This window comes from Ictidomys tridecemlineatus, chromosome 4 (genome assembly GCF_052094955.1).
Source record: "Ictidomys tridecemlineatus isolate mIctTri1 chromosome 4, mIctTri1.hap1, whole genome shotgun sequence".
Taxonomy (NCBI): domain Eukaryota; kingdom Metazoa; phylum Chordata; class Mammalia; order Rodentia; family Sciuridae; genus Ictidomys; species Ictidomys tridecemlineatus.
In genome coordinates, this window is record NC_135480.1 from 203,812,755 (window position 1) to 203,825,973 (window position 13,219).

The following is a 13,219-nucleotide window of genomic DNA, read 5'->3' on the forward strand; positions in this document are numbered from 1 at the left end:
TGGATTAGCTGTGAAGAGGGGAGAAGGGAGCTGGGGCCCAGGGTGGAGGGTGCAGGCTGCCTATGTTTGCAGGGAGGGCTGAGTGGTAGGATAGCTACTCTCTGGGTAGGGAAGGGTTAAGTCCTCCTGGGCCTTCTGCTGTGGCCACCCTCCCTTCCTGAACTTTCTCCTCTCCAGCCCTGGAGCCACACCCAGAGCCTCTGGTTCCCTGAGCCATTTTCTTGGCCTGCCTGAGCCCCTTTCATGGCCTGCCTGAGCCCCTTGCAGCTCCAGAAGGTAGGTAGGGGTCTACTGGGCTGGGTACCCGGAGGGTCCTACAAAAGTGTGTGTGGGTGGTCCAGATCTCCAGTAGCCCCTTGGGAACTCAACACTCCCTGTCATTTCACAGAAAGGGACACTGAAGCCCACAGTGGGGTTTCAGTTCCCAATCACAAGACCTAACTTCTGTACACACAGCCCTGGGGTATCCAGATTATAGGACCTGGGGTGAGGTGGGGCTGTGTGCACCGTGTGTGGGCATGTTTGGGGGGGGCGGGGCTCAAAGCATTCTGATCAGCCAGTTCAGCTGGCCTGGCTGCCTGTGGTATGGAGACAAGGCCCAGAGGGATGGGGACTGGCCAGCAAGTAGCCAGGCAGGAGGTTGTCCTCCCAATTCTCAGTCCAAATTCAAAAGGCTAACTTGCGGGAATTAGAGCACACAGACTTTAAGATAATCATCCAGGAATTCCAGATGGAGGCTGTTCCTATTGGTATCCAGCCCTAGAGGCCTTGTTTCAATCCCTGTCCTGGGGCAGAGCTGTACTCAATGGGAAGAGCTAGCTGAGCATATGTGAGGCCCTGGCTTCCATCCCCAGCACTGCAAGAAAAAAAAGTCCATCCCAGTCTGGGATGGAGCTCTAGCCTGTTTTCTAAAGAGGCCCACACGGGGCTGGAGATTTAGCTCAGTTGGTGGAGTGTGCTTTCCTTTGATGCACAAGGTGCTGGGTTCAATCCCCAGCACCACAAAAAGAAAAAGAAAAAAAGGTCCTTAGCCCCATTGAGTACTTTCAGGGTCAGAGAGAAAACCATTGGTCCAAGTTGTCATGGCCACCAAATACTCATCCCTGGCCAACTTTTTCCTTTTCTTAGAGTATATCAGGAACATATTCCCAAGTCACTATTTTTCTACATGATTTTTATGGTTCTGGGGATTGAAGGGAGGACCTCATGCCGGCTAGTCAAGTATCCAGGTGACCACAGGGCTGCTTTATCAGCTGTTTTGTGTTCCAGATAGGGAAACCATACTTTGTTAAACTAATCCCTTGATACTAAGGTAATCATTAACTATTCCAATTTAAGTTTTCATCAGACAAGACTTAGTGAATACCTATACACATATGTCTTTGCTCCTCTATTCCCTGATATTTTTTGCCAGGGGTAGGTACTGAGAATTGAACCCAGGAGCACTCTACCACTGAGTGCTACCACACTCTACCACATCTCTGGCCCTTTGTATTTTTTGAGACAAGATCTTTCCACATTACTTAGGGCCTTGCTAAGGCTGGCTTTAAATTTAAATTCTCCTGCCTTAACCTCCCAAATCACAGGGGTTATAGACTTGTACCACTGCACCAGGCTCCATTCCCTGATCTCATGAAGAGTGGTTACTGGATCAAGCATGTGCACAGTTTGCCATGGATGTCCCACTTCCCAGGGAGGCAATTTCCAGCCTAACACCAATTTCTAAAGTACAGACTTTCCCAGAGACAGAAGGGCTTGTAGTGGGTGTCATGAATATTGCAGTACCTGGTATGTGACAACCCACACTGGATATCCATCAGGGCTAGTATGGGGGTGGGAGGGCTGTCAGTAATTGGAAATTGACACTGTGGTGGGTTCCAAAGAAGACTTAGATGCCTGTTACAAAACCTCCTAAGAAGGACCCAAGGCGAGTCAGAGTAGGCTATTTGCCTTAACTTCCACCCGCACTCAGGAGAAAGCCCGCTCCCAGTCTGGTCCGCCCCTGCCACCATCCTGTTCCCTTCCATTCTGCCCTCACTCTGTGCTGCATCCCTTCCTGATTCTTCCTGTCCTCATGTGCTCAGAGTCTTCGCACATCCTGCTTCCTCTATCTGGAGTGTTCTTTGTCATCTCTTTCTCTCCCAATATCCTTTAGGCCCCTTTAAATGCCATTCCTTCAGAGCTGCTGCCAAAGACTCCCATCTCATTTCTTTTCTTTTTTTGAGGTGCTGGGGATTGGATCCAGGGCCTTGTGCATGCAAGCCAAGCACTTTACCAACTGAGCTACATCCCCAGCCCCCCATTTCATTTCCATTACATACTTCTGCTCTTAGCTCTCAAAGCCTGCCCCCTCTTTCCCTGCACTCAGCATTTATGATCGTGTGCTTCCCCATGTGATGGTTGGTGTAATGTTGTTCTCCATTTTTTTTTTTTTTAGCACCAGGGATTGAACCCAGGGGTGCTTAACCACTGAGCCACATCCCAACCATTTTAATTTTTATTTACAGATAGGGTCTCAGTAAGTTGCTTAGATTCTCTCTAAATTGCTGAGGGTGACCTTGGACTTGAGATCCTCTTGCATCCGCCTCTCAACTCTCTGCGATTATAGGAATGCACCACCATGCCTGGCCTCCTTTACTAGACTATAAACTCTGTGAGGGCGGGTACCTCAGCTGGCTTGCTCATAACAGCTCCTAAAGCTGTGTCTCCTACACAGTAGATGTTGAATCGACATTAGCAGGATACATGGATGCAGCTGTATGTGGCTCAGCCCACTGGAGGGCAAGTACAGGACAACCTCCTCTTCCCCTTCCGTTCCTAACTTCCAAGTAGCCAGTACTGATTGTTCTTCACAGGGCACCAGATACCACGGCAGGGGCAGGGGACAGAACAATGAATAGGACATTGGTCTCAACTTCACACATTTGGGGTTTGGTGGGGAGATTAAATACGGTTCATAAGGGGAAGCGTGCAGAGGGAAGCCTGAGCCTCATTCCTGCCTGCAGTTCCAGGAGGATGGATTCCTGGTGCTGGAAGGATTCTTGTCTGTGGACGAGTGTGAGGCTATGAAACAAAGGATTGGTGAGATCGTGGCTGAGATGGATGTCCCTCCCCACTGCCGCATAGAATTTTCCACCCAACACGAGGAACAGCTTCAAGCCCAGGTGAGTGCATGGGGTAGGTGGGGATGGAATCTGGTCTTTGATGGGGGATCAGTCCCAGCCAAAGCAGCATCCTGGAAGGGAGGACCTAAGGCCATGGCTCCTCCTTTTAAAAATATTTTTATATAATATAAATTTTTAATTGTTGGTGGACCTTTATTTTATTCATTTATTTTTATGTGGTGCTGAGAATCAAACCTAGTGCCTTACACTTGCTAGGCAAGTGCTCCACTACTGAGCCACAACCCCAGCCTCCATGGCTCCTTCTGATAACAGATCAGGTGCAGGCTCCCACGTGCCAGGCTCCACTCCTTACACCTGTCACTATGAATTTACAATTACAATTTAGATATGGTTATTGTTTCCACTTGGAAGGGAGGGAAAGTGAGGCTTCCATCATTTGTCCAAACCATAGTTAATAACTGGTAGAGCCAGGATTTGAAGTCAGCTGTCTGATACCAACTGGTGCTGTGCACTGCTCTTATACTTCCTCAGATTTTCCTGCCACAAAGGGCCTCCTTTGTGGCCAGTATCCCAGAGAGAGCCCTGAGATTTTAATGGGCTGCCTGTGTGTCTTATCCCTGCACCCATACTCAGAACATGCTGTTTCCCAAGGCTCAGCACAGTCTGAGACGGACAAGTGGTTCTCCCATCCAGTTATCTCAACCCTACCCAGCCTTCCGGCAGGGCAGCTGAGCTCTGGTCCAGGCCACTCACGCTCATACCAAGGAGCTCCTGCCATCTAGTGGCAACAGAGAAAACTACAGCAGCTAGAAGCCTTGCATCCCAGGAAAGCAAAGTGACCACAGACCGGCCACTCAAGGGTCCTGAGGAGAAAGAGGGCTGAAACTGGTACCCCAAATCTGCCTTGTGAAAATGCTCCAGAGGCCAGTAGATTATTGGGGCAGGAGGGATGCAAGAAGAAAGGGCACAGATGATCCTTAACTTACGATGGTTCGATTTAGGATTTTAGATGTACATTCATTCAGTAGGAACAATACTTTGAGTTTTTAATTTTGATCTTTTCCAGGACTGACACCACGCGATATCATACTCTCTCATGATGCTGGGTGGTTTCAGGGAGTCACAGCTCCCAGTCTACCACCTGATCATGGGAAGCAAAGATACTGTGTTCACCATCTGTCTCCCATGCCAGACAACCATTCTGTTTTTCACTTTCAGCATAATACTTAATAAATTAACAAGATATTAAACACTTAAGCTTGTAAAATAGGTTTTGGACTGAATGAGTCTGCCCCACTGTGAGCTAATGTACGTGTCCCATGAGGAGGCTAGAGAAAGCTAGGATGTTCTGTGGGCTAGGTGTATTAAGTGCACTTCTAATGTTTTCAATTTATAGTGAGTGTATCTGGATGAAGCATCATTGTAAGTTAAGTGGAATCTAATAAGAGGTTTCTGAAAAATCCGATGCTTATAGCTTTGAATTCTGCTTATAGGCACTTGGGGCTCCTAGCCACTGTCTGTGCCTCAGTGGACATGTCCAAGATGTCACTGGGGATCTGCAGCCCATGGGCATGGGAAGCCCCTGCTCTGACCCTGGGATGCTCTCTCTTTCTCTCCCATGTCCCTTTCCACAGGGCAGCACAAACTATTTCTTGAGCAGTGGTGACAAGATTCGATTCTTCTTTGAGAAAGGTGTTTTGGACAATAAAGGTTTGGAGCTGGGTCCCCAGAGATGTGGGAGCCCCCTGGGAGGTTGTTGGATCCAGGTGTCTGCCCTGCAGGGCTGGGAGGGCAGGGCGCTTAGGCCAGCTGCCTGAGGGAGGCTGCACTGCTGTTCTTCTTCTTTTACCTGTTCTCTGTGCCACAGGAAATTTCTTGGTGCCTCCAGAGAAATCAGTCAACAAAATTGGTCATGGTGAGCAGAAACCTGGGAGTGCAGGACATAGATGGGAAACAGCCTGAAGAGCTGAGAAGCCGTAGTCAAATCCGTACTGAGTTAGGGGTTGGGCAAGTCGCCTTTCTGGTTGCAGGCTCCCCTTTGGTGGTGGTCTTTGACATTGTGTAATGCTAATCACATGGCACCTCTACCACTGCACTGGGAAGAGGGGTCCACTTGAGACCCCAACAGAGGGCATGTACAGGCTTCTCCACAACCTACTGTCCCAGGCATGGGGGATTCCTGGGACCTGTTGATTCCTGGAGCCCTCTTGAGGGACAGCTGATATATTGAAATTACTCCTACTCTGAGACCCCAAAACCAAGTGTAGAAATTTTCACTTTTTCCCCCAGGATCACATTGTAATTATTTTTGTGGACCCCTTGTTTTTAAACCTGAGGTTATAGCATGGTGGCTTTGTAAACAAGTTATGATAAAATTCATGTGACATAAAATTTGTCACCATAACTATTTAAAATATATTTTAAACAAAGTAGACATGATACCTTTATTTTATTTTTTGATTTTTTTAATGGTACTGAGGATTGAACCTATGCCTCACACATGCTAGGCGAGTGCTCTACCACTAAGTCACAAATCCAGCCTCCAATCACCATAACTATTTTAAAATATTTCATTCGGTGGCATTAAGTGCATTCAAAACTTACTTTTTTGTTATAACAGTAATAACAGCAGTTGGGCACAATGGCACATACCTGTAATCCTAGTGGCTTGAGAAGCCAAGAGAGGAGAATCACAAGTTCAAAGCCAGCTTCAGCAAAAGTGAGGTGCTAAGCAACTCAGTGAGGCCATGTCTCTAAATAAAATACAAAATAGGGCTGGGGGTGTGGTCCAGTGGGCGAGTGCCTGAGTTCAATCCCTGGTACCCCCCCACCCAAATAGCAAATAATCCCTGGCACAATGGCACACACCTGTAATCCCTGTGACTCGGGAGGCTGAGGCAGGAGGATTGCAAGTTGAGGCCAATATGAGCAATTCAGTGAGACCTTATTTCAGAAATAAAAAGGGCTGGGCATGTAGCTCAGTGGTAGAGCACCCTCAAGTTCACTCCTTAGTACTGCAGATAAAACAACAAAAACCACAAAGACCGCTGATGAGTGTGCCTGCTGCCCATGTTCATTAGCTTTCCCAGAAGCCCTGGGAGGTGGGCAGCTCTTCTCCTCCTCACTTTACAGTGGAGGAGACCAAGACTTACAGAGAGAAATAGTAGTCACCTGAGATCACAAAGAAGAAGTGGAAGTATTGAAGCTGCTGCCAACTAAGAGTCCCCTTGGAATCCTTCGTCCTCCCTGAGGGGTGGGGAGTTAGGGCTGGAGTGAGGTTCCCAGATAGCCAGATGGTTCAAGATAAGGTCATGGTGGGATGGGGCTGGGTGGGATGAAGGTATCTTTGGGGCCCATTACTTGGTTATAAAAAGCATAAAGTTTAAAGCACCTAAAATAGTTGAAAGTGTCAAAGTGAAGCCTGAGTCCAGTTCTCAGGGTGGGAGGGACACATGGGGGCTGAGACTGGCCCATCAGCAGGCCTCTGTCCCACAGCTTTGCACGCCCATGACCCTGTCTTCAGGAGTGTCACACATTCCCCCAAGGTGCAGGTGAGCAGAGGTGGGGACGGGCAAGTGGGGACAGATAGAGGTGTATGTGGGCAGGCTCCAGTGTGACTCTGCCCCCTTCCAGGCCTTGGCCAGAAGTCTGGGCCTCCAGATGCCTGTGGTGGTGCAGAGCATGTACATCTTTAAGGTGAGCAATGTGTCCTTCCCAGGCCTCAGTTTACTTTACCCTTTGTAAAACTGGCAGGCTGCTCATAGGAAGCCCCTCCCCATAGTGGGCCAAAGCTGCTGGGTTATCAGTGTTGAGTTGGCCAAAGCACATGTGAAGTGGGTACCTGGTACTGAGTTTGTGCTCTATTAGAATTTGGTGGTATGAAGAAAAGGGATCCCCAAGAGTCCCTCCTCCCCTCTTTGACTACTGAGATGCTCTGCTCTCAGCTCCAAAATACAGTGCCACCTCCTCTAAAAAGCCTTCTAGACCCCTGAGGAAAAGAGGGACCCAGCTCTTTCTAGCCCTTTCCTGGTTCTACTTCATGACCTCATTGTTAGGCTAGTGCTTGCTGTCTCCCAGGCAGCCTGTGCACCCCCTGCTGGGCAGGTAGTTTTCCTTCTGCTTCTCTCCTGGGCCTGGCTCACAATAGGGGCTCACTAGCTGGTACCCAGGGTGGGAACATCCTATAAGACTCAGATCAAGCCCTGCTCCTCCCTGTTCTCATCCGTTCTCACCAGACTCTTCCCCTATCTTGCAGCAACCTCACTTTGGTGGTGAAGGTAAGCTGTGAGCAGTCTGTGGGGCCCAGCAGAGGCCATGGGCAGGAAGTCTGGAATATCATGGTGGTCAGGTCTTTGGAGGAAGGGAAAATACTTACTGCATTACCTGTGGGCACGAAGCTCAGGCCAGGAGAGGAGGAGCCACCTTCCTTTCCTTCCCAGAATAGGGGTTTGGTGGGGGGAACCCTGGAGCCCCTGGTACACAGATTTCTAAATCTGACAGCAACCCTTAGCAGGTTAAAAATATAGATTCTAACACGGATGGTTTTCAGACAGTGTGAAATAAAGGAAATCAAATACACATACACACACACACACACACACACACACACACACACACACACACTCACTCACTACTGTCAGGTATGGTGGCACTTGCTTGTAATCCCAGTGACTCTGGAGGCTGAGGTGGAAGGTAGAAGGATTGCTTGAGCCCAGAAACTCAGGGCTGGCTTGGGCAACACAGCAAAACTGTCTCTTTAAACAACAACAACAGGATGCTTGGTCATAGGTATCCCCTCTACAACCTCAACTTTCCAAACTTACACCACTGGGTGGGCTTTCTGGTGGCTGGAGTCTGCTCATCTCTGGTAAAGAATGGTGGCTTTAAGGCCAGGGTGTAGCTCAGTGGTCTTTACCACTTGCCTAGCCGAGGCAAGACCCTGAATTCCATCCCCAGCACAGAAAAAAAAAAAAAAAAGACAGACAAGGGTGGATTTAGTCACCTGGCTGGAATTCAATGGTAGCAGCTACTTTTTAGCAATTAGGGTGTGCAGCCCTGTCCTAAGCACTTTTCATACACTGTCCTATGGAACCCTCCAGCAGCCCTTTCAGGGAGGTTATTGTTGGGGCCACTTTACAGTTGAAGAAATGGAAGCTTTAAGAGGTAAAATCTCTGCTCAGAGTCCCTGGGTCAAGAAGTGGAAGATTCTCAGAACAGGAAGTCTGGGAGGATGGTGGAGTGGGAAGTGGGTCAAGATGAGGTGGGACAGAGGGAAGGTCAGGCTCCTCAGCTCCAGGCGGGTCTGCCGCAGCCTCCCCTCACCAGGATGCCTCGTTCCTGTACACGGAGCCCCTGGGCCGGGTGCTGGGCATGTGGATGGCGCTGGAGGATGCCACGCTGGAGAATGGCTGCCTTTGGTTCATCCCTGGCTCCCACACCAGTGAGAACCCCTGGCTCCCACCCCAACCCCCAGGGAGAGGGATCGGGTGAACAGAGGGTCTAGAGGCTCCATCTTGGCCTGCAGGCGGAGTGTCAAGAAGGATGATCCGGGCCCCTGCTGGCTCATGGCCTGCTACCAGCTTCATCGGGGCAGAGCCAGACTGGGATAGCAGCCTCTTTGTGCCCACACCAGTGCAGAAAGGTAGGCGGGACGCCCAGGGGTCTGTGCGTGCTCCACCACCCAGCATCTGGGAGGCTCTTTTGGTGTCACCTGAGGACTGGGAAGTCACAGAATGGGAGGAGGTAGGGCTGACAGGTTACTTGGAAGTCAGGAAGCAGCGCGATCACAGCAAGTTCAAGCAGGCCAGGCTACAGTCCAGACTCCACTTCTCAGTCTGTTTCTTTGGGTAAATGACGGAATCACTCTGAGCCTCAGTTTCCCAAAATGTAAAGTGGGATGCATCTAGAATGTTTATAAAGAATTTAGGTGACACACGGCAAGGGCTTCACAGATATTGGCTAATCGTGATCCCTCTTCCTTATGGAAAGGGACACTGAGGTACACCCCACCATTATCAGGAGGTCCCTGTTGACTGGCACAGTGCAGAGGGCTTCTGTCCACATCTGGGGTGGAGAGGCCCTTTGTAAGGCTTGCCAAAGTCACAGCCCACAGCAGAGGACACTTGATCGCAGGGAGCCCCTGTCTAAACAACATGGCTTGGACACTGGAGCAAGCAGACTGTGGAAAGGCTTGGGGATAGGTGAGGTCACTAAATCACTCCAGGGAGGACCACCGCACCCCTTCCTGACCTGGGAAGGGTGGCACCACTAGGCCTACGGTGCCCCTGACCTGCTCATGTCTCTACTAGGAGCCCTGGTCTTGATCCATGGGGAGGTGGTGCACAAGAGTGAGCAGAACCTTTCAGACCACTCACGCCAGGCCTACACTTTCCACCTCATGGAAGCCACTGGCACCGTCTGGAGCCCAGAGAACTGGTACGTGGCAGGGTGTGTGTGTGTTCAAGTCCCCTGAGGGGGCCCTGGGGACTGGGAAGAGTGGTTCTGTCTTCAATCTCAACAGGCTCCAGCCGACAGCTGAGCTGCCGTTTCCTGCCTTGTACACCTAAAGCCCTTGAAGGGCTGGGACCGTCACCTCCCAGTGCAGATGTGGACTACAAACCCTAGCACGCTGCCTCCCATGCCAGCTGCAGTGGGGAAGCTGTGAACCTGCAGAGCTCTCCTCCTTCAGGGTCTGTGCTTTCAGCCCTGCAGACAGCTGGGGGAGGCTGAAGTGGCAGTGCAGGGCCCAGGCTGGATGAAGGCCTTCCCCAAGATCTTACTTACTCCCCCACACAAACTTCCCCTTGAGGTGGCCTCTCAGCCATGAAAGAGGTCTGGTCCATTTTCAAGTCCTCTCTCAGGAGCAACTCTAATAATTACGCTGTAAGACACTCAATAAAAATGACTTCTGAATGCAGCTTCTCCATTTGTCGTTCTTCCCAAGCATTCTTGCTTTCCAGATGAGACTCCTGCTGAAAACCATTCCGGTCCCCAGGCCCTGCTACACAGTGTGCGTGACTTCACTCAAACACTTAGTGGGCGTTGGCCGCATGCCGCCCTGCACACTTTGCGCTTTGTTTTACACGACTCCTCACACAGAGAGGAAGGTGTTATGATGATCTGTGTTTATAAGTGAAGGAGCCGAGCCAAAGAAAAGGCAAGTGACCTACCTGCCAAGTCACACAGTTGCTCAATTGTTCGGCTGTGTCACCCTGGTCCAGAAGTGGGCTCCTGTTCTTTTTTTTTTTTTTTTGCATTTTAAAGCATCATGCTTTCTTTCTTATTGTGGACTGTTCATTTTTTTTGTTTTATTTTTTTGTTGCAATTTATTATATATGACAGCAAAATTCATTACAATTCACATTACACATATAGAGTACAATTTTTCAGATCTCTGGTTGTATACAAAGTATATTCACACCATTTCTGTCTTCATACATGTACTTAAAGTAATGATGTCCATCTCATTCCACCATCTTTTTGACACTCCTCGCCCCCTCCCTTCTCCTCCCTCCCCTTTGCCCTATCTAGAGTTTGTCTAATCCTCCCATGTTCCCCTCCCTATCCCACTATGAATCAGCCTCCTTATATCAGAGAAAACATTCAGCATTTTTTTTTGGGGGGGGGGATTGGCTAACTTTACTTAGCATTATATTCTCCAACTCCATCCATTTACCTGCAAATGCCATGATTTTATTCTCTTTTATTGCTGAGTAATATTCCATTGTGTATGTACACCACAGTTTCTTTATCCATTCATCTACTGAAGGGCATCTAGGTTGGTTCCACAGTTTAGCTATTGTGAGTTGTGCTGTAATAAACATTGACGTAGCTGTGTCCATATAGTATTATGTTTTTAAGTCCTTTATGTATAGACCAAAGAGTGGGACAGCTGGGTCAGAAGGTGGTTCCATTCCCAGTTTTCCAAGAAAACTCCACACTGATTTCCAGATTAGCTGCACCAACTTGCAGTCCCACCAGCAATGTATGAGTGTGCCTTTTCCCACACATCTTTGCCAATACTTATTGTTGTTTGTATTCTTAATATCTGCCATTTTGACTGGAGTGAAGTGAAATATTAGAGCAGTTTTGATTTGCATTTCTCTAATTGCTAGAAATGTTGAACATTTTTTCATATATTTGTTGATTGATTGTATATCACCTTCTGAGAAGTGTCTGTTCAGGTCCTTGGCCCATTTATTGATTAGGATTTTTTTTTTTAGTTTAACTTTTGAGTTGTTTATATACACTAGAGATTAGTCCTCTATCTGATGTACAAGTGGTAAAAATTTGCTCCCAAGCTGTGGACTCTGTATTCACCTCACTGATTGTTCCTTTTGCTGGAAGCTTTTTAGTTTGAATCCATCACATTTATTAATTCATGATTTTAATTCCTGCACTATAGGAGACTTATTAAGGAAGTAGGGGCCTAATCTGATATGATGGAGATTTGGGCCTACTTTTTCTTCTATTAGGGTCTCTAGTTTAATTACTAGGTCCTTGATCCACTTTTGAGTTGAGTTTTGTGCATGGTGAGAGATAGGGGTTTAATCTCATTTTGTTGCATAAGGATTTCCAGTTCTCCCAGCACCATTTGTTTAAGAGCTATCTTTTCTCCAATGTATGTTTTTTGGTGCCTTTGTCTAATATAAGATAACTGTAATTATGTGGGTTAGTCTCTGTGTCCTCTATTCTGTGCCATTGGTCTACCAGTCTATTTTGATGCCAATACCATGCTGTTTTTGTTACTATTGCTTTGGAGTATAGTTTAAGGTCTGGTATAGTGATGCCACCTGCTTCACTCTTCTTGCTAAGGATTGCTTTAACTATTCTGGGTCTCTTATTTTTCCAGATGAATTTCATGACTGCTTTTTCTATTTCTATGAGGAATGTCATTGGGATTTTGATTGGAATTGCATTAAATCTATATAGTACTTTTGGTAGTATGGTCATTTTGAAAATATTAATATTACCTATCCAAGAACAAGGTAGAGCTTTCCATCTTCTAAGGACTTCTTTAACTTCTTTTCTTTTTTTTTTTTTTAAGAGAGAGTGAGAGAGGAGAGAGAGAATTTTTTAATATTTATTTTTTAGTTCTCGGCGGACACAACATCTTTGTTGGTATGTGGTGCTGAGGATCAAACCTGGGCCGCACGCATGCCAGGCGAGCGCGCTACTGCTTGAGCCACATCCCCTGCCCAGGACTTCTTTAATTTCGTTAGTGTTCTGTAGTTTTTATTGTAGAGGTCTTTCTCCTCTTTTGTTAGGTTAATTCCCAAGTTTTTTTTTTTTTTTTTTTGAGGCTATTGTAAATGCGGTACTCTTCCTCATGTCCCTTTCAGAGGATTTGTCACTGATATACAGAAATTGGGCTCCTGTTCTTTGTGCTGTCCAATCCTCTGCTGGAGAGGGGAAAAAAAGCCCAGGACCAGGAATCCATTACCAGTCTCTGGTCTCAAGCCAGGCCCTGCCTCTCTCAGGGACATTTCCCTACCTGGACAACAAGGAGGCCAGACCAGGCCTCCAGTGGCCCCTCCTGCTTTGGCATGCTTGGAAGACACCCAGAATTTCTGAAACAACTTCTAAATCCAAAAACCTGCTTAGTGGAGGTCTGGTCCAGAGGTTGCAAAATGGAAATCACTGGCTGATTACAGACTGCAGATGTGTTTCGTCTGAGCCTCAGCATTTAAAATCAGACTTTTGAGCTGAGGATGTAGTTTAGTGGTACAGCACTTGCCTAGTATGTGCAGGACCCCAGTTTCATCCACAGCACCAGAAAATATAACTTTTTAAAATTCCACATAATAATCCAGGTTTCATTAACTTCATTCAATGAGTGAGCGATTGATAACACTGGGCCCACACTGTAGCAAAGTCACTACAAGCTAGAGCAGCCTCCTTGAGAAAGGCCCACCATAGTTCTCTGTCCTCATTCTGGGCATCACTTGTCTAGCTTTGGCAGCCACATATATAACCTTGGCTTAGTTCTTCCCCTACTGTGAGGCCCAGAGGAGAGCTCTTTCCCAAGGCCACTTAGGGAGCTGGTTAGTGAAGTTGATGCTCTCTCACCCACATTTGCCAACACAGAAGGGAGC

At 47.8% G+C, this 13,219-nt stretch overlaps 1 protein-coding gene across 3 annotated transcripts; it reads left to right on the plus strand.

The window, feature by feature from the left end:
- Positions 1-16: 16 nt before the first annotated feature.
- Positions 17-10,041, plus strand: Phyhd1 (phytanoyl-CoA dioxygenase domain containing 1). 3 transcript variants are annotated; one of them, XM_005321055.5, is made up of 11 exons: positions 33-276; positions 3,006-3,164; positions 4,760-4,835; positions 4,993-5,040; positions 6,621-6,676; positions 6,759-6,821; positions 7,381-7,402; positions 8,437-8,565; positions 8,650-8,766; positions 9,434-9,560; positions 9,646-10,041. In XM_005321055.5, the coding sequence occupies exons 1-11, from the start codon at positions 244-246 to the stop codon at positions 9,689-9,691; spliced, it is 876 nt and encodes a 291-aa protein (XP_005321112.2). In that variant the 5' UTR covers positions 33-243; the 3' UTR covers positions 9,692-10,041. The 3 variants fall into 3 exon arrangements, with proteins under 3 accessions (XP_077904517.1, XP_077904516.1, XP_005321112.2); XM_078048390.1 differs by lacking the exon at positions 8,437-8,565 and having other exon boundaries at positions 32-276; XM_078048391.1 differs by lacking the exons at positions 8,437-8,565; positions 8,650-8,766; positions 9,434-9,560; positions 9,646-10,041 and having other exon boundaries at positions 17-276; positions 7,361-8,345.
- The last annotated feature ends 3,178 nt before the right edge of the window (positions 10,042-13,219 follow it).

Coding starts and splice junctions, on each gene's coding strand:
- Phyhd1 (XM_005321055.5), top strand. CDS start 244: ATGGCCTGCCTGAGCCCCTTGCAGCTCCAGAAG. Junction 3,165..4,759: donor AGGAACAGCTTCAAGCCCAG/GTGAGTGCATGG, acceptor CCCTTTCCACAG/GGCAGCACAAACTATTTCTT. Junction 6,822..7,380: donor AGAGCATGTACATCTTTAAG/GTGAGCAATGTG, acceptor CCTATCTTGCAG/CAACCTCACTTTGGTGGTGA.